This window comes from Trichechus manatus, unplaced genomic scaffold, assembly GCF_000243295.1.
Source record: "Trichechus manatus latirostris isolate Lorelei unplaced genomic scaffold, TriManLat1.0 scaffold00015, whole genome shotgun sequence".
Lineage (NCBI taxonomy): Eukaryota > Metazoa > Chordata > Mammalia > Sirenia > Trichechidae > Trichechus > Trichechus manatus.
This window is the reverse complement of record NW_004443951.1, coordinates 11,525,230-11,544,674: the sequence shown is the minus strand read 5'-3', so window position 1 is coordinate 11,544,674 and position 19,445 is coordinate 11,525,230. Positions and strand designations below refer to the sequence as shown.

General features: G+C 39.0%; 1 protein-coding gene across 1 annotated transcript in view; it reads right to left on the bottom strand.

The window, feature by feature from the left end:
* EIF2B3 (eukaryotic translation initiation factor 2B subunit gamma) overlaps nucleotides 1-19,445 on the bottom strand; it is a 147,664-nt gene that overhangs the window by 41,665 nt on the left and 86,554 nt on the right. The window contains exon 6 of the mRNA XM_004371808.2: nucleotides 6,673-6,762. Coding sequence (XP_004371865.1) covers nucleotides 6,673-6,762 — 90 coding nt within the window. The remainder of the gene's footprint in view (nucleotides 1-6,672; nucleotides 6,763-19,445) is intronic.

Here is a 19,445-nt window from a genome sequence, read left to right as displayed (position 1 = left end):
TTCATGACACTGGTAGGTTTCTAAGCTCTCATAGTAAGGTCAATTATATGTACTGTTTTAGAATCCATATCATGTGAGAGGTACTACGCTAGGAAATTAATATACATTATCTCAAATTCTTATAGCAGTCCTCCTCATGGTAGGTATTACTGTCCTTAATTAATAAGTGAGGAAATCAATGCTTAGAGAGGTTAATTATTTTGCCTAAGGTTCTATAGCTTTTATAAATGGTAGAACTGAAATTTACTCCACATCTGCCTTTCCACTAGCCATATTTATTAGTATCCTGTGCTTACTTCAACCACAGCACTTTACACAGGATTTATAATTTTCTGCTTACTACCTGTCTCCCAATAAACATTCATTTATTATTTAGTCAGTGCTAAATAAATATTTATTTGAAAAAACGAATGAATAAAGGATTAAATGTTATCCCTCAAGGCCAGATAGCTTGCAATAATTTCTTCAGCTGATTTCTTGGCTATAGAAAGTAAAGTTTTCCTGATCTGGAAATGTAATGAATTCTAAACAGGTTTGTTTATTATTAATATTGTTAGCATTAAAGATCCAACATTTGAAAAAAACACGATTATTAGTTCTGTTTAAATCTGACATTGTAAGCATTTTGCCTTGACTGGCGATCAGACCCTCCTTGTGGCCACAAGCTTTCAGGGGAGGCCTAAAAGTGATATCCGTTGCAAAGGGAGAGTTTTGGCTACTTTTGCATTCTGGCTTTTCTATCTTTGTAAGCAAATCGAAAGACAGTTAAAACCCTCTAAATGTCTTCCAAGGTGCCCTGGTTGCACAATGGTTAAACACTTGGCTGCTAACTGAAAGGGTGGCGGTTCGAACCCACCAGTGGCTCTTCGGGAGAAAAGACCTGATGATATGCTCCTGTAAAGATTACAGCCTAGGAAACCCTACGGGGCAGTTCTACTCTGTCCTATAGGGTCGTTATCAATCGGAATTGACTCCATAGCACACAACAAGAACAACAACAAATGTCTTTCGCCTCAACTCAGCCCTTTAAAATATTAGTTAGGAAGGAGGTAGAACAGAAAATCTACTTTTATAGGACCTGGAACTCAAGTCTAAAGAGCAGCTTTCCTTGCTTTGCAGACTTGGGTTTCCTTGCTTCTTCTCTCAGCAGAGCTCTAATTGTGAAGAAAAGATGATTGCTGAGCTATCCTTATTCTTTGTTCTCAGGCTTTTTTTTTCCTTTCTGTACCTTCAAAGAAAATACATATAATCTAGAATAGTAAACAGGAAATTATCTTAGATTAAAAGGTACTGATTTAAAAGCTAGGTATTTGGTATACTGTATTCTGTGATATCTCCTTTTCCTTCTTGGCAAAATAATGAAGTCTTCTATAAGAATAATATTTCAACGTTGATGTATATGGTTCAGAAAGAAAAACATGTCCAGATCTTCCTGGCTGGAGAGAAGGCTTAGGCTTAGGTCAATTCAATAAACATTTTATTCACTCACATTTACTTACTGAGAACCTAAATTGTGTCAGGCATTGTTCTAAACAGTGAGGATATAACAATGAAACAAGACAAGGAAATCTTCGCCCTCATGAAGTTGACAGTTTGGGTGCCTTTACATTCACTGAGCATCTACTGAGTCTCACCAGATGAATCAGAGGTAGTTTCTGTCCTCAAGGAGTTCAAAAAAGCAAAAAAGACAGGCATGTAAATACAATTTAATAGGATACATGTAATAATTGAAGATTAATCAAGATCAGAAAAGGGAATGATTAATTAATTATGCCTGATGAAGATAAGTACATACAGAGTATTATGGTAGCACAGAGCAAGTGTACCTAATCTAAGTGAAGGTGAAGAGAAAAAAAACTTAAGAGAAAGCTTCCTACAAGGGGTAACATCTGGGCAAGTTTTAATGGCTATTTAGGAATTTTCCAGGAAAGGAAGAAAGATGGAAAGGACACCAATTAGGCATTACACTTATAAAGAGATTATTTTTAAATCCTTACCAAACTAAATACTTCTCTTCTTCTTTTCTGGTTCTATGATGCTCCTTCATTGGAGCACTTTAATTATAAATATTATGCCAGTTTGTAAATCCTTTTTAAAAAAGTTCTCTTTCCTGCCCTAGTGTGGCCCATGCCTCCTTCAAGCTAGTTCTCAACTGGGGGACTCATCTGTATTTATAAGTCAGTACAATGGGCTGCTAGACCTTCATTCCCTCCCCAGTAGCTGGTGATTTCCAGAAGTTCTCCTGCAGAAGTTCTAGAGATCAAAATGAATGTAACAAGAAGTTCAAAGGGGACTATCCCTGAATTAATCTTCACAGCACCTGTATCTTCAGATGTCAGTGTTCAGTCATCACATCACAGCCCCAGTGAGAAGGCATGTCAGCTGTCTGCTCTTGGCTTAATTTTGTTCTGTTATTTGAGTAAAGGACATATCATGCAATCTTTAGGACATCTAAGGACAGGAAACCAAGTACAGCCAAGTCACATGGATGCTTGAACAGAACAGTAAGGAATCAAGGCTATTGCCTATCTCTTATGACACTACATGGTCCCTAATCTCTGCTTCTTATCTTCACTCTGCTTTTCTATGCTTCCTCATGGCTTTCTAGCTAGTCTCTGACCTCATCTAGCATGTGGCTTTAATTATTATCCTAATTCTGACCTTGCAGGATGGCTGCCTATCCCAACTCCCGGCTTCACTTTGTGGGGACCAACCTCAATCCTCTGCATCCCTAAGTAGCTGAGGCCAAGAAGTTGTGACTGCTTCGATCCTCCCAGAGGTGTGTGCATGTGTGTATGTATATGTATGTATGTCTGTAATAGAGAGATCTCTGATATCTGTGGTGGATGTTGCCAGCAACCATTTCATCAATGGTGTCTTAGTTATCTAGTGCTGTTATAACAGAAATACCACAAGTGGATGGCTTTAACAAACAGAAATTTATTCTCTCACAGTCTAGGAGGCTAATAGTTCAAATTCAGGGTGCCAGCTCCAGAGGAAGTCTTCTTCTCTCTGTAGGCTATGGGGGATGGTCCTTGTCATCAGTCTTCCCCTAGGTCTAGCAGTTTCTCAGCGCAGGGAGCCTGGGTCCAAAGAACGTGCTCTGCTCCCAGCTCTTATTTCTTGGTGGTAGGAGGTGCCTCTTCTCTCTGCGCAATTCTTTCTATCGCAAAACAGACTGACTCAAGATACAACCTAATCCTGTAGATTGAGTCCTGCCTCATTAACATAACTGCCTCTAATCCTGTCTCATTAATATCATAGTGGTTAGGATTTACAACACATAGGAAAATCACATCAGATCACAAAATGGTGGACAATCACACAGTACTGGGTATCACAGCCTAGCCAAGTTGACACACATTTTTGGGGGACAGAAGTCAATCCATAACAAACAGTAACTGATTTTACCAGGGGCTCTGACTACATGACCTTGAGAAAATGATTTTGAGTCTCATTTTCCTCATCTGTAGTATGAGGATAATACCAACATGGATAACTATTTTAAGGAATGAATGAACTAATGTGTGAAAATCACACAGAATAGTAGCTGGCACATAAAAAAAAGAAAAAACCAAACCTATTGCTGTCGAGTCGATTCCGACTCATAGTGATCCTACACATGGTTAGTACTAAATTAGAGGTAATTTTCTTCTCTTTCTCTCTCCCTGCTCTGAAGGCCAAACCCCAATACTATACATCCTGCATAGCAGGATCAGGTTCTAACACTAGAAGAAGTTGACTGTAACCTTGGATTCTTCTGGACAAGAAGGAAATACTCAGCTTCAATTCTTTCTAAAATTTTAGGAAGATTAATCTCCTCTAAGTCTTTTTAAAGAGTCCCTGGGTGGTGCAAACAATTAAGTGCTTGTGTACTAACCAAAAGGTTGGCGGTTCAAATTTTTCCAGAGGCACCTCAGAAGAAAGGCCTGGCAATATACTTCTGAGAGATCACAGCCATTGAAAACCCTATGGAGCACAGTTCTACTCTGAAACACACAGGTTGCCATGAGTTGGAATCAACTCGATGGCAACTCCGTTCTTTTTGGTGATGCAAACAGTTAATGTGCTCACTGCTAACCAAAAGGTGCCTTGGAAGAAAGGCCTGGTGATCTACTTCCGAAAAATCAGCCACTGAGAACCCTATGGAGTACAGTTCTACTCTGATACACATGGGGTTGCCACGAGTCAGAATTGACTCAATGGTAACTGCTTTTTTTTTTTTTTTTTAAGAAAGGGAAAGAAAGGCAACTTTTTTTGGGTTTCTATGCTAAAAGGAAATCAGGACTAACAGTGGTATAAATTGCCTGTTTTCCAGGGCTTTAGCTTAGCGAGCTGGCATATCGCTTGCGTCCCTTATAGAGCCAGTACCAGCCCAGGAGAAAGTAAAGAGCTGGGCCGATACCTGGGCTTCTAGACCTCCAAACAGACCAGCTTCCTGAGGCTTGGATTGTAAAAGAGGGAGGAACAACATGCCTTGAGGACGATATATTAGAATTTATCAATTTTTAATATATGTCCTTTAATCTCAAGAACTCTGAGAGGTGAACAGGGCATGGGGGAGGAAAAAGATAGGGTCCCTTTAAAGATCTTGACATGGGAAGGTAGACTAAGCTGATGACTCTGTGTCATTCTCTATTGCAGCAGACTGTGGGAAAGTACCACTTGGCAGAGCTGCTGGCCAGGAATCACAGGTGTATCTCACCAACTTCAGGCTTGCCCTCATGGCACATACCACTGCACTGTACGTGCTAGGTGTGGGATCTAGGTGGTGGTGGCAAAATTAACTACAAAAGAGCTGTAGCAGCCAGGCTGAGGCTAGTTTTGGTGCAAAACTGCCTGCATATCCAAACACCAAAAGTCACAAGCCCATCTGATGGTCTTAAGAAAGCACTGCTTTTTTTTGTTTTTTTTTTTTAGGTCTGATAACTGTACTGAGATTTTAAGAAAACAAAACAAAGCAAAAAAACTCTATCTTTTAGAGATACATACTGAAATATTTACAGATGAAATTATATCATAATGACTTGCTTTAAAATAATCAAGTGGTGACAGTAGAGAGATGGGTGGTAGTACATATACAAGATTGGTCATGAGTTGATAAGTGTTGAAACTGTGTGATGGATACATGGGAGTTTATTATTTTTATTTTCTCTACTTTGGTATTTTCCAAAATTTTGAAAATTTCCATAGTAAGTAGTTAAAAAATAGTCACGATCTCTCTACCACTGTTGCATTCCTTCCTATCATATCAAGATCAGGGTCTATTTCATATAGCTTCATTTTCATTTGGGAGTAAAAATAAACCCTTCAATGGCCAACAGTTAACTTCATTTTTGGAATGTGTATGGCCTAGCCTGGCAACTGAAAAACAGGTCTTGGATTACTCTCTAAATCTTAGCAGTAAGTCTCCCTAATATCTAAAAAGCAACATTTCCACGATCCACTGTGGAGCTTAGGCTGGGCCCATGTCTGCTTATTCACTGTCGATTCCAATGTTGATTTAGCACAATGCTTGGCTTATTATACATGCTTAATAAATATTTATTGATTGAATGAAAAAAACAGAGTAACAAGTCAGAGAGGAGCAGGGCAAGAGTGCCTTGGGGAGGGAAAATAAATAAACAATATTTGGGAAAGCTTTCTGGGAATCCAAATGATTCATTTATAATTAGCTGTACATGGACCTTCCCCACTGGGGCTTAGCATGTCATGGGGGTTAGATCTGCAAGAAATATCATACTTGGCACCGAGGAACACTCCTCCTTCTCCCTAACATTCCTGTATATATTTTACGTCCATCAGCCAAGGGCAGAGCTAGCATTTAAACTCAGGTCCTCAGGCTCCCTTCCCCAGCTGGTCTGAGGGAGTTTGCTGTTGTGGTACCCAGCCCACCTGCTTTCCCATCCACCAGTACTATTCAAGGCAATGCAGGAACTCATCCAGCAGTTATCAAGGGAGACAAGATACTCCTCTCTTACCCATGCAATTATCAAAGGTCTTCCTACCTGTTCCCCTGAGGCCTCCGGTTACATCTCCTATTAAAAATCCTTGAGACCAGCTGCAGAAGGAGGTTTTCCTTCTGGCATCCTAAGTCCTGTGATCTACCAGACGCAGTCTCTAAGAAGTACTTAAGACTCACAATTCCGCAAAATCAGAAAAAGTACCAAGCTTTGTCTTTCTGCATTCATGAAAGTTTACTCAGTGGACTGGGCTTCTTTTTCAGAATTGGAGGAGATTTGCTCCCTTTACTTCCTCCTCTGGGGCAAGTCTCTGGCCCTTTGCTGTGAGGGCCCATCTATAGGATAATTGCCTAGGGGGAGGACATCTGTTTGGAGGCAAAAGAACAAGAGCTAAGGAGCTCACCTTCGCAGGGGGAGGTAAAAAGAGCCTGGAACTACGCAGAAAGAGGCATCACGGGTTACTATTAGTTTTACAAAAATATTTTGCTTAGCTTATTATTGCAGGCCCCAAAAATTCAAGCAAGAGACTTTATGGTACAGACAAAAGAACAATATGCTGATAACATGATTTCGTTTCTAAAACAAAAGTGAGCATCAACTGTGCTATTTACGTAGACTGAATATCTAATATTATCAAGGTTTAAAACTACTAAGTCACAAGGTAGCCTGTTACGCACTGCCAGTTTGGCTCCACCTCCCACTTTCTTACTTATTTTCCATTAGGAAATCCACGACGTATTTTTTCAAGCAGTAGAGGTGGGCGTCCACAAGGCCTGTGTGGAAACGTATCCTAGGGTGCCTGAAAGAGAGAGTAAGAAAGAAGGGCTTACAATTAGGTAACATGAGTTCTATCCTATTATCAGGTACTAGGTATTAGGAAATTTATATGGGTAAGGGCCACGCTGCCTACAGGCCACCCTGGGAAGACTAGGATGTTGAACATCAGCTTTGATCCTACCACATAAAAGGTCTTCTTCTCTAGAAACTCTATCTCACACTCTATGAGTCCTTTAGGCATCCAAAGAGATTAAACCAAAATCAGCGAACCATCAAATCGCTGACAATCTACCTTCTTCTTACCCATCACAAACTCCTACCCACAAGTCTTGGGGTAATACTCAACTAACGTTTTCCCAGTTCGAACCCCAACTGTCCCACTTCCTGTAGGCCACACTTCAGCCATGCTTCTTTTACCTCCAGGCTTTGATCTGTATTACTCCCTCTTCTTAGAATACTCCTAACTCCCTACTCTTATTTACCCATCAGAGCTTACGCCAGGTATACTTCCTCTAGGAAACCTTCACTAACCCAAGTCTGTGCTCCCACAACACTTGGTATCTACTTCTGTTAGATGACTTATCAAACTATACGATATCAATAGACTGTATGTTCCTAGAGGGCAGAGATTCTGTGGTGGGGTTGCCAGTACTCAGAGAACCAACATTTAATAAATACTTGTTGACTAACCAAATAAATTAATAAATTATCATCCTTAGGTCAAAACATTTGCCTAATTGCTGTCTCTTTTAGCTTGTCATCTCTGGTTTCAGCTGTAAAAAACAGCATGCTAGTAATGCTCAAAGTCATTTTATCTAATAAAAACAAACAGGTAGGGGAAAGGAGGTGGGCAGTAGGGTGGAAAAGCAAAGATTCCAATCATAGTTGTCTCGTCATTTTTCTTCTAGTTTGTATTGCTTTGCTTGGACTAGATTACTGTTTTAAGAAAAATTATTTTCATGGGCTCTAGATACCCCAGAAGACAGTACCTCCCAAATCTAACTTTGAGATTCTTGACTTCTAAAAAATACCTCAGGAAATAGATTTTAACAATGTGAGTGGTGCCAAGGTTTCATGTGAAAACTACACCCTTATAATTCTCTCCCTTGATCTAGCTAATTTGGAAAGTTGCACTTTCCTGCTGAGTCCCTTGCTTTACAAATTCTTTTAAATCATTCAACACACTATCTATATTATTTAATCCTCACAACTACCCTAAGAGGTAGATATATTACTCCTACTTTTATAGCTGAGGTCAACTTATACTGTGCATCCAGGATAGGAATAACTTAAAAGCTTGAATAATCACCTTCTAAACAGTTGACAATCCCTAGCATATATAGCACTAACATTCATATAGCATTTTATAGTTTATTAAATACTTTTTCAGCTTTCTACTCTCATCCCATAAAGTAGGTAAAACAAGAAAATTTTCCATTTTTAAGAAAAAATATTTCAAAACTTTAACTGGCATACTCAAGGCTAGAGACTTAACTGGCTACATCTCAGTCTGGAATACAGCAAAGGTACAGAGATAGGTGATTTAAAGAATTTTTTTTTTCTTTTAGATTAAATTTGTAATGAAGATAAATCTTGGGACCTGAAGACTAATGACATTTAAATCAAGAAAGGGTGATTCCTTTATTTCATGAATGATACTAGAAATAAAGATTGACACTTTAAAACAGAACAAACAAAACCAAGAAAATCCCAAACAGGCATGGGTGAAACTAGGTAACTGGCTTACTGCTCTGGGCCAGGATGATATTTTGGGTTTGTATATTTAAAAAAGAAATTAGTAAATGGAAATAAGGCATTTAGAAACAGTTATAATTTTGTATTTTTAAAATAATTAAAAAATAATTTGCCAACCACAGAAAAAATCCACTGCAATAAGAAACAGTATATATGAAAAACCTGTGGGAATACTTTTAATGATAAAATAAAAATAAAATCTCAGAGAAACGGTATAAAAAATTTTAACCTTCAAAGTCTGTAAAATCTTTGAAAAGCCTCCACAGGTTTTTTCTTCTCTTTCCCTAACATAAAAAGAATTTTAAAATGCGTTTTAAAAGGTCTACTACAAAAAAAGAAAAAGAGGGTAGAGAAGAAGAGAAAGACCTCAGCAAAGTAGAACGGGTGATGGACAAAGATATTAAAGTCTAGGAAACTAGGACAATATAAGTCATCAGGAACATAAAGAATATCTTTGGGTTGCTTTTACAGATATATTTTTAAAAGAGTAAGCTGTAGATTTTAGAATTTGTTATGTTTAAAATTTTAACGGAGATAAAGCTTTTTTTTTTTTTAATCTTAAAAATGGGAATACCTGTTTTTAAAGCAAGGAAGAAAACCAATAGGTCAAATAATTATAACAATTATTGATAATTATTTCTTATTAAAACAGTACTATTTTAGAATAAATAAGGACTATATATATGAAGTAGCTATTGGGAAAGATCCAAGGATAAGCATTTACTGTTTAACCACAAATGTCAATTGGCTTTCAAAATATCTTCACGAAAGTACTTAGCCTGTCTGCATAATGGAATGTCTATACCTGTTCTCAATGTGCCAGACACAGTTCTGGCTTTGACAGTCCTCACAACTAACTGCATGAGAGCACCCATGTCTGCATATTGCATTTCCAGAGTTACACTGAAGACTTCATTCTGAGCTCTGGTGGAGCCATACTTACCTTCAGGCATTAACCCTACAGCCTCATTTCCCTCTGTGAGTTCAGAATCAAACAGCACCATTCCTATTACCACTTTCACCTTATCCAATGCTCTCCTCAAATTCTTTAATCCATCTCCTTTCTGAAATATCTATTTGACTGCCAAGGATCCTTCAACTTCTAACACCCATGCAGTCTGACTATGGGTGAAGTGAGGTAAGTGGAGGGGCCCCACTGGGCCCCACTCTGCTTTAGAGAGTTAACTATCATATTTCTCACTTTCTTCCACCTTCATTTTGGTCTTTAGGTCTTTGGTCTCTAGATGGGACCTCCCCATACCCTGGGTATTCTTTTCCAAGATCAGCTAGAGTCTGCCTCCTCTTGGAATCCTTCCTTCTCCACTCATTTTAAATCATACTAAAATAGATGGCTCCTGGAACGCTATTGGAAAAGATGGTATAGATTATGTACAACTCAGTGGTTCAGTTTAGTTTGGTTTTTATCCTTGTTTGTTTTTTTTCCAAATGTACATAATGCAGTCTAATGAGGAAGAGACAATCCTTTTGAAAAATGATTGCTGGAAGTCAATACTTAGGGTTCTACCACAGCTAGCATGCATTATGCATTTACTGTAGGCCTATTAAGGCGATATGCATTGTGCTGGATAAAGAGATGAGTAAGACAGACCTGGTCTCTGACACAACATAGCTTATAGTCTACTAAGGGAAGCAATTTCCTTTCAAAGCTCCTCAAAAAGAAAATTTCTTGCTCACGTCTCCTCCACCAAATCCCAAGTAAGTGGGGAAGTGCCACTGTAAAGTAAAATCATTCCTTTCAGTGCTCAGGAAAAAGCAGAGTAAGGTTAAAAGCTGAGAGTTCTATTACACCTAAGGTCGCTATGAGTCAGAGCTGACTCGGCATACCCTGACGACAACACGGTGAAGGCTGTGGTTAGTTAGAAAGACCGGGAACAACTGTTCCTCCAATGACTGAGAGCAAAACACAAGGGACAGCCCACTCTGATTTTATTTCATTTTTTAAGACTCCCTGGATGGCTGACTAGCCTTCCTGGTCTGCAGAAGGTAGTTTTTTTTTAAATAGATTTTATTTTTTAGAGCAGTTTTAGGTTTACAGAAAAATAGTGCAGGAAGTAGAGTTCTCATTCCCCGCCCCATGGGTTGTCCTATTAACATCTTGCATTCTTGTGGTACATTTGTTATAACTGATGAACCAATATTGATACATTATTATTAACTAAAGTTCATAGTTTAGGGTTCATTCTTTGTGTTACACAGTCCAACGGGTTTTGACAAATGCTTAATGCCGTATGTCAACCATTGAAATATCATACAGACTAGCTTCACTGCCTTAAAAATGCCCAGTGCTCTACTACCTATTTATCCCGCGCTTCACCCCCCTGCTTTCCTCTGACCTACTGGCAATCACACTAACCTTTTCACTGTCTCTATTGTTTGGCAGCAGGTAGTTTTATTCCTTTGAGTTACCAAGCCCAGAACAGTATCCCACCCCCTGGGCCTGTAAACTGTAAATAGCACTGGATTGTGAGCCAGAGTACGATCAGGAATTACCAATTCTCCTTTTCTCACACCATCTACTTTCTGAACGATTCCAGAGTGTTTGGCACTTATTCCTGTATGGCAAACCAGTCAGCTTCCTATAGAACAATGGGGCAGCTGTAATGCATCAGGAGGCGCTCGGGTCAAACGGTAAAACAAATATAACCAGATTTCTTATGCAGTATGGGAGCCAAAAGGAGCCCTGGTGGTACAGTCGTTAAGCACTTGGCTGCTAACCAAAAGGTCAGTGGTTCGAACCTACCAGCCGCTCTGTGGGAAGATATGGCTGTCTGCTTCCATAAAGATTTACAGCCTTGGAAACCAACCCTATGGGGCAGTTCTGCTCTTTCCTATCGGGTTGCTATGAGTCAGAATTGACTTGATGGCAATGGGTTCTTTGGGGGGGTGGGGGTGGAGGGCTGGGAGCCAAGCACTTAAAATGTTCCTAGAAACCCTGGGACAAAAGTAAGCAGTGCTGAGAATTGTCTTCGACCTAAACTGGGAAAACACAAATTAGAAGAAAGAAGGTGGAAACTAAAGAACCAAAAGAAGTACAAAGAAGGGCAAGACAGCAAAGTTTCACCCTTTGTTGTGCATCAGAAGTTTCATGGGTAGTTTTTTTTTTTTTTTTTTTTTTTTTTAATACAAATGCAGGTTTCTGAGCTCCACCCCTGGACTATGAGTTAACAGGTTAGAAAAGGTGCCAAAGTCAGTCAGTCAATCTCTCAATCTCTCTTTTTCCTCTCCTGCTCTCTGTTTCTACATACATATACACACAAAACTTTTTAGTATTGGAAATTTCAAATATACATAAAAGCAAATAAAAAAGTAATAAAATCCCATGTGCCCATCAATGAGCTACAACAATTAACAACATTTTGCAATTTTTTCTGTAATATTTTAAGGCAAATTCCAGACATAATGTCATTTCACCTGTAAATACTTCAGTATATGTAGTATGCATTTCTAAAAGATACAGAACTTTAAAATATAACTGCTATGACATTACCACATCTAATAAAATTATCGACAATTTCATAATGTCATATCTAATATCCAATCCATACACAGATTTGTCTTTTTACAGTTGGTTTGTCTGAATCAGGATTCAATCAAGGTTTCACATTGCAATTGGCTATTTCATTAAAAAAAAAAAAAATCCATAAAAGCTCCTGTTTCTTATTTCCCTATCAAACCACCGATCCTTAAAGAAAGACAGGTGACCTACTTAGTCATGGTGTATAATTCTTTTTATATGTTGCTGGATTTGTTGTTGTGTGCCATCGAGTCGATTCTGACTCATAGTGACCCTATATGACAGAGTAAAATTGCCTCTTAGGGTTTCCTAGGCTGTAATCTTTACGGGAGCTGATCATCAGGTCTTTTCTCCTGTAGAGCCACTGGTGGGTTCAAATTGCCAACCTTTCAGTCAGTAGCTGAGTGCTTAACCACTGTGCCACCAGGACTTCTCAGGTTGCTGGATTTAGTTTGCTAATATTTTGTTCAGGATTTTTGCATCTATGTTCATGAGGGATGTTTGTCTGCAGTTTTTTTGTCTAGCTTTGACAGCAGTTTTATTGGCTTCATAAAGTAAGCTGGAAAGTATTCCTCCTCCATTTTCTGGAAGAGTTTGTGAAGGACTGGCATTATTTCTTCTTTAAATGTTTGATGTTGTTGTTATTAGCTGCCTTTGAGTTGGCCGCCTACTCATGGCAACCCCATGCGTTGCACAGTAGAACTGTTCCATAGGGTTTTCTTAGCTCTAATCTTTATGAAAGCAGTTCTCCAGGCCTGTCTTCCCCAAATGTTTGATAGAATTCACTACAGAAGCCACCTGGGCTTGGGCTTTTCTCTGTTGGAAGATTTTTTAATTACTAATTTTATTTGTTTATTTGTTGTAGATCTATTCAGATTTTCTATTTCTTCTTGAGTCATTTTTTATTAACTTGGGTCTTTTAGGAATTTGTCCATTTCATCCAAGTTGTCTAATTTGTTGGCATAAGCTTGTTCATAATATTCCCTTATTAACTTTTTAATGGCTTCAGTATCTGTAGTGATAGTCCCTCTTTTGTTCCTGATTGAAATTGCTGATTTCATTTGGTAATTTGTGTCTTCTCTCTTTTTTCCTTGGTCAGTCTAGCTAAAGGGTTATCAATTTTGTTAATTTTTCAAAGAACCAAACTTTTATTTCATTGGTTTATTGTTTTTATTTTCTATTTCACTGATCTCCACTCTAACCTTTATTATTTCCTTCCTTCCGTTACTTTTGGGTTTAATTTGCTCTTCTTTCCCTAATATCTTAAGGTGGAAGCTTAGGTTATTGACTTGAGATCTTTCTTCTTTTCTAATATAAGCCATAAATTATACTCTAAGCACTGCTTTAACTGCTCTCATAAATTATGATACATTGCGTTTGTTCTTAATTTCAAAATGCTTTCCACTTTCTCTTGTGATTTCTTTTTTGACCCATAGGTTATTTAAGTGTGAAACCAAAGGCAGTGATAGAGAGGTAGTCAAGAAGTTAGATCACGGAGCACCTTCTGTGACACTTATATGCCATGCTAAGGAGTTTGGACTTTGTCTCTTAGGTGATGGAAAACCACTGAAAGTTACTAAGGAAATACATATATATCATATGCTAGTTTTATGTGGATCAACTTTGTAAGCTGGAATTAGGTTATGTAGAATTCCCCTCCCTGAATAGTTCTGAATTAGTGGTGGTTAAAAGAGATATTTTATGTGAGATTTAGAAGGCAGAAGTGAAGACTCAGCCACATTTTTTACACTCTGAAGATTGATGAATGTTGTCAGGTATTGTGGCAATGGGTGCATGATGTCACTGATAAGCTGGCCCATCTAGTACGCATGGGACAGTACCCAGACCTGCAGTTCCTCCAGATCTTGCCAGATATTCTCCTTCAGCTTCTCAAGTCCTGAGCCAAGCACTGGTGCAGCTCCATGGTAAAGGATGCCAGTTTCTCTTGCAGGTCACTCACAACAATGAGGCTGCAGGTGGTGAGACACAAATGTGGGTTCCTGTTTGTCCCTGCAGGTTTTAGTTGTCCTCATGGGTCTCAGTTTGTCCTTACAGGTTCCTTGCTCTTGTCCACATCCAGCTTTCCTTTCACACTACTGGTCTGGCTTATTGATAGCAATTTCAACCTCAACACTAGAAACAGAGGATACAGTATGTATACACTGCTCTACTAGCTCCCACAACTGCATAATAAATTCCTTATTCTATACCACTTGGTAGCAGTTCTGCTTCTCCGATCACTATAAAAATTGCTACCAGAAGTAGTCCTAGAAGAATGGAATCTTAATGATGGATTTGCTAGATTGGTTCTGGGTTAGGATTAGGTTTAAAAAGAGTACCTGTAGCACTAAAGCCTCACTCTGGGGTGTTGCTAAAGGACAGTGGTAAAGGAAAATCCTTCCAGTGGGCAGAACTGAGCAGTGTACCTGATTGTTCATTTTACCTCGAAAGAAAGATGCTCAGAGATACAGATCTATGTTGACTTATGGTTAGAGGCTAATAGTTTTCTGGATGTCATGGACTTGGCTGGAAAATTGTAACAAAGAGATCTGGTGAAGAGGTATGTGGAAAGACCTCTCTGAATGAGCACAGAGTGTGAAGATATTTATGTCTTATATGAATGCTTACCAAAGAGTAATCTTAGCAGAGAAGGATCTTAAAAATCAGGCGGTCAAGATGATCCATTCTATGAAATTATTTGTATAAATATTAAACCATGTTTTTCTTCCTCTTACCCATTTCTCTACCATTTAACATAAGATATGCTAGTAGTAGTTAACTGTATAACTCAGTATTTAAGTTACAGGGTATCAAAGGGAATGTGTGGCTTAGCTACAAAAGGAATGAACATCACTCAAAGACAGACAAAGTAACTTAAAGATGCATGTTAGGTACAAGCAAAATTTTGCTAATGTCTTTATTTGAAAGGCGTGTATGGATGATAAATTAATAAGGGGTGGTCCATGGGGGCATTGTATTATGTCGATTTATCCAAGCTGTATCTATGCTTCCCTAAATTCCCTTCTCTTTTTGGGTCCTAATTAGCACTGACCAGAAAAGAATTTGGAAGACGGAAGTGATGTAGCAGTCATACTTCTTACACTCTGAAGGTCAGTATAAGGAACCAGGAACCGTGCTAGCATGTGTATACTATTACTGATCTGCTTCTTCATCTAGTTAGCATGGAGGAGCAACTGAATGAGCAGCTCCTCCAGCTTCTCTGAGTCCTGGGCCAAGTACAGGTACAGTTCCGTGGTGAAGAGTGCCAGCTTCTCCTGCAAAAGTTATCCACAGCATTGAAGCTGGAGGAGGTAAGTGACAGATATGGGTTCCAGTTTGCCCTCACATATTTCAGATGTCTTCATGGGTCCATGTTTGTGCTGGCTCTTATCCGTATCCAGCTTCCTTTCCAACTGCCAGGCTGTTTGACTTACTGTGGTTTTAGGTTCAACACTAGAGGCTGAGGGAACAGCATGCATAGACTGCTCTACTAGCTCCTACAAATGTGTGAGTTCTAACGTCTAAAATAAATCCCTTAATCTGTATCACTAGCAGCAGTTCTGATCAAATCCTGACTGATACACATGACAGAATATTCAAAAGGTACTAAAGGCAATATATTAAAACATAAATTTTCTCTCATCCTTGTCTCACAACCACCCAGCTCCCCTCTGTCAGTTCTCCTTCCTGAAGGCAAACACTGTTACTAGTGTCTTACGTATCTTTTGAGTGATATTCTATATCTATACATATGTGTATGTGTAATATTAAATATACATGTATATACTTAAAAACAATAAATGGCAACATACTATATACACAATTTTGCATCTTGTTTTCTTACACATAATATTTTTTGAGATAATTTTATATCAGCTCATATGGAGCTGCCATAACCTTTTAATATTGAAGATTTTTTTTAAAACACAGTTCTCCCCTTTGATTTCACCACTAATACGTGTTCATACAAAAATATTTTTAAAAAAGCATAAAAGTAAAAAAAGCAAACAAGTTAACCTGAAATCCCACTACTATTAACATTTTAGTGTATTCCCTGCCTCATTTTCTTCTGCACATATATATGTATGTTGTTGTTAGGTGCTGTTTAGCTGATTTTTGAAACACTGCGACCCCATGTGACAGAGCAGAACTGCCCCATAGGGTTTTCTAGGCTGTAATCTTTACGGGAGCAGATTACCAGGTCTTTCTCCAGTGGAGCTGTTGGGTGGGTTTAAACCACCAACCATTCAGTTAGTAGCTGAGTGCTTAAAAAAAAAAAAAACCACTTCTGTCAAGTCAATTCTGACTCAGAGCACTTAGGGTTTTAAAAAATAATGTTGAGGTTTTACACACATATACACACAAATATACACACACAAAAGCATACAAAACATACATGTAAGGACACAGAACTCATGATCAGCTGAATTTATGTATAAGAGGAATGAAATAATGTGACATCTTTCAAGTGCTTAAAAGGATGTTTTGAATTGAATTTAAATGACATGAGAGGCAAAACCCAAAGTGTTAACAGAAAAAGGCAGGCAAAAGAAATAATTTGATTTATCTTAAAAACTGAGGAAGAGGAAGTGGAGGCAAGATGGTGGAATAGTCAGATGCTTCCTGTGGTCCCTCTTACAACAAAGACCTGAAAAAACAAGTGAATCGATTCTATATGACAATCTAGGAGCCCTGAACATCTAAGGCAAACTTGACGAATCAGACTGAGTAGCAGGGGGAAGGGGAGACGGTTCAGAAGCAGTGAGGAGTTGCCAGCACCCTTCAGGCCGGATCGGCTTGCGTGCACAGTAGGCAAGCAGTGGCGCTCAGGAGGCGTTTTCCATGTCAGAAGAGACCGAGTGGTAGAGAGTCTACTTGGGCCTCCAGAACCAGTGAAAAGCAGCTCTCAATCAGTGAAAGATAAGTACATGTGTCTGAACTGCTGTGTGGATCAAAAAACACCCCCTTTGGGAAAAACCTCTCTCCCATTTACCATCCCCCTCCCCACTCTGCACTAGGTCCCAGGCTGGCTTCAGCCAATTGCTGAGTTCCCTGGGCTGGAAACAGGACCCATCATGCGCCCTGAGCCATTCTCCTTGCCTTGGAGAGGGAACAAATTAACAAACAGGAAAAAATAATCTGCCAGCTCCTCTAAGCTGGGAACTCAGGGCAGGCACAGCTCCTGTGCCTAAGCACAGGCATAAGACGTCCACAGATTTTGAATCTTTCACCCCTGCATAGACCTGTGTGAGCCCATTTCAACAGTGTAGGCCCTCATTACCACAGTACAACAGGGTATATACCTGAAGCGTAACTTCAACTGTATCAGCTATATGGTGAAGTGGCAGGTTCGTGACATTTGCCACTGCTCTGTCCATTAAGTAGGGTCCTCACCTACCCACATCAGGGGCCTGAGGACTGGTGGCTCTACCCACACCATCTAGCCACCTGTGACAGGGGTCCAAGAATAAGTGGTGCCTTCCAGTCCTTACTGGGTGCCCACAGTCTGGTTGCAAAATCTACCCGCCTAAATGCTATAGGGAATAGGGACACGTTTTCCTCCCAGATACTCAGGGGCAGCCGTCAGCCCCTGCCTTGCTCAGCACTTGACCCTCTACTACAGCCAGATACCTGTGCCTACACCAATCATCCATGCCTGTCAAGGACTGTAGGTGAGAGCCTGTACCACACACTTGGTGACCGACTACCTGGACACCTGAGCTGAATCCACATGAGAAAAGTAAACAGACTCCTGGGCTCACATACCTAGTAACATATCTAACCACCACTTTTAGGGCTTCAAAAGTGCCAAAAATCAAACTAGCTCACACGAGAAGCCTATCTGGACATATCAAAACAAAACAAAACAAGAAGCTAGGACACAGTAAGAAAACATAACATAAATAAATATAAAAACTTATTCATGGCTTGGAGACAACAGTCAATATCAAATCGCATAAAGAGGCAGACCATGATGGCCTCAGCAAGCTCCCATAGCAAAGAATCAAGAAATTTTCCAGAGGAAGAGAACTTCTTGGAATTACAGTAGGCAGAATACAAAAGATTAGCATACAGAACGCTCTAAGAGATCAGGAAGGAGATCAGACAAAACGCAGAACAAGCCAAGGAACACACAGACAAAGCAATAGAGAACTTAAGATTAGAAAAGAGCATAATGTCAAAATTAACAGGCTGCACGAATCCACAGAGAGACAGCAAACAGAAATTCAGAGGATTAACAACAAAATTTCAGAATCAGACAACTCAATAGAAAGTCATAGGAACAGAATTGAGGCAATGGAAGCCAGAATTAGTGAAACTGAAGATAGAGCACTTCACACCAACTTATTTGAGGAAGAATCAGATAAAAGAATTTAAAAAAATGAAGAAACCCTGAGAATTATGTGAGACTCTATCAAGAGGAATAACCTACGTGTGATTGGAGTACCAGAATAAGCAGGGATAACAGAAAATACAGAGAGAACTGTTGCAGATTTGTTGGCAGAAAACTTCCCTGATATCATGAAGGAGGAGAAGCTATCTACCCAAGATGCTCAATGAACCCTATATAAAGTAGATCCCAAAAGACATATTATAATCAGATTTGCCAAAACCAAAGATAAAGAGAGAATTTTAAGAGCGGCTAGGGATAAACAAAAAGTCATCTACAAAGGAGAGTCAATAAGACTAAGCTCAGACTACTCAGCAGAAACCATGCAGGCAAGAAGGCAATGAGATAACATAAACAAAGCCTTGAAGGAAAAAAATTGCCAACCAAGAATTATATATCCAGCAAAACTGTCTCTGAAATATGGTGGTGAAATTAGGGCATTTCTAGATAAACAGAAGTTTAGGGAATTTGTAAAAACCAAACCAAAATTACAAGAAATACTAAAGGGAGCCCTCTGGTTAGAAAATCAATAACATCAGATAACAACCCAAGATTAGAACACAGGACAGAGCAACCAGGTATCGACCCAGACATGAAGTCACAAAAATAAATCAAAGCTAAAATGCTGAAAACAGGGAAATAGAGACATCAATTATGTAAAACATGACAACATTAAAACAAAAACAAGAGACTAAGAAATGTAGTCATAGATCTTTCATATGGAGAAGAAGACAGGGTGATATAAAGAAATAAAAGAGTGGTTTAAACTTAGAAAAATAAGGGTAAATATCAAGGTAACCATAAAGGAAACTAACAATCCTACACATCAAAATAAAAATAAGAAAAACATAAAGACTCAGCAAATACAAAATCAACAACAATGAAAAAGTTGAAAAGAAAATACGTAAAGAAAAATGACTCGGCACACAAAATTAAGTGGAACAAAGAAACTGTCAACGACACACAAAAAAAGACATCAAAATGACAGCACTAAACTCATACCTACCAACAATTACACTGAATG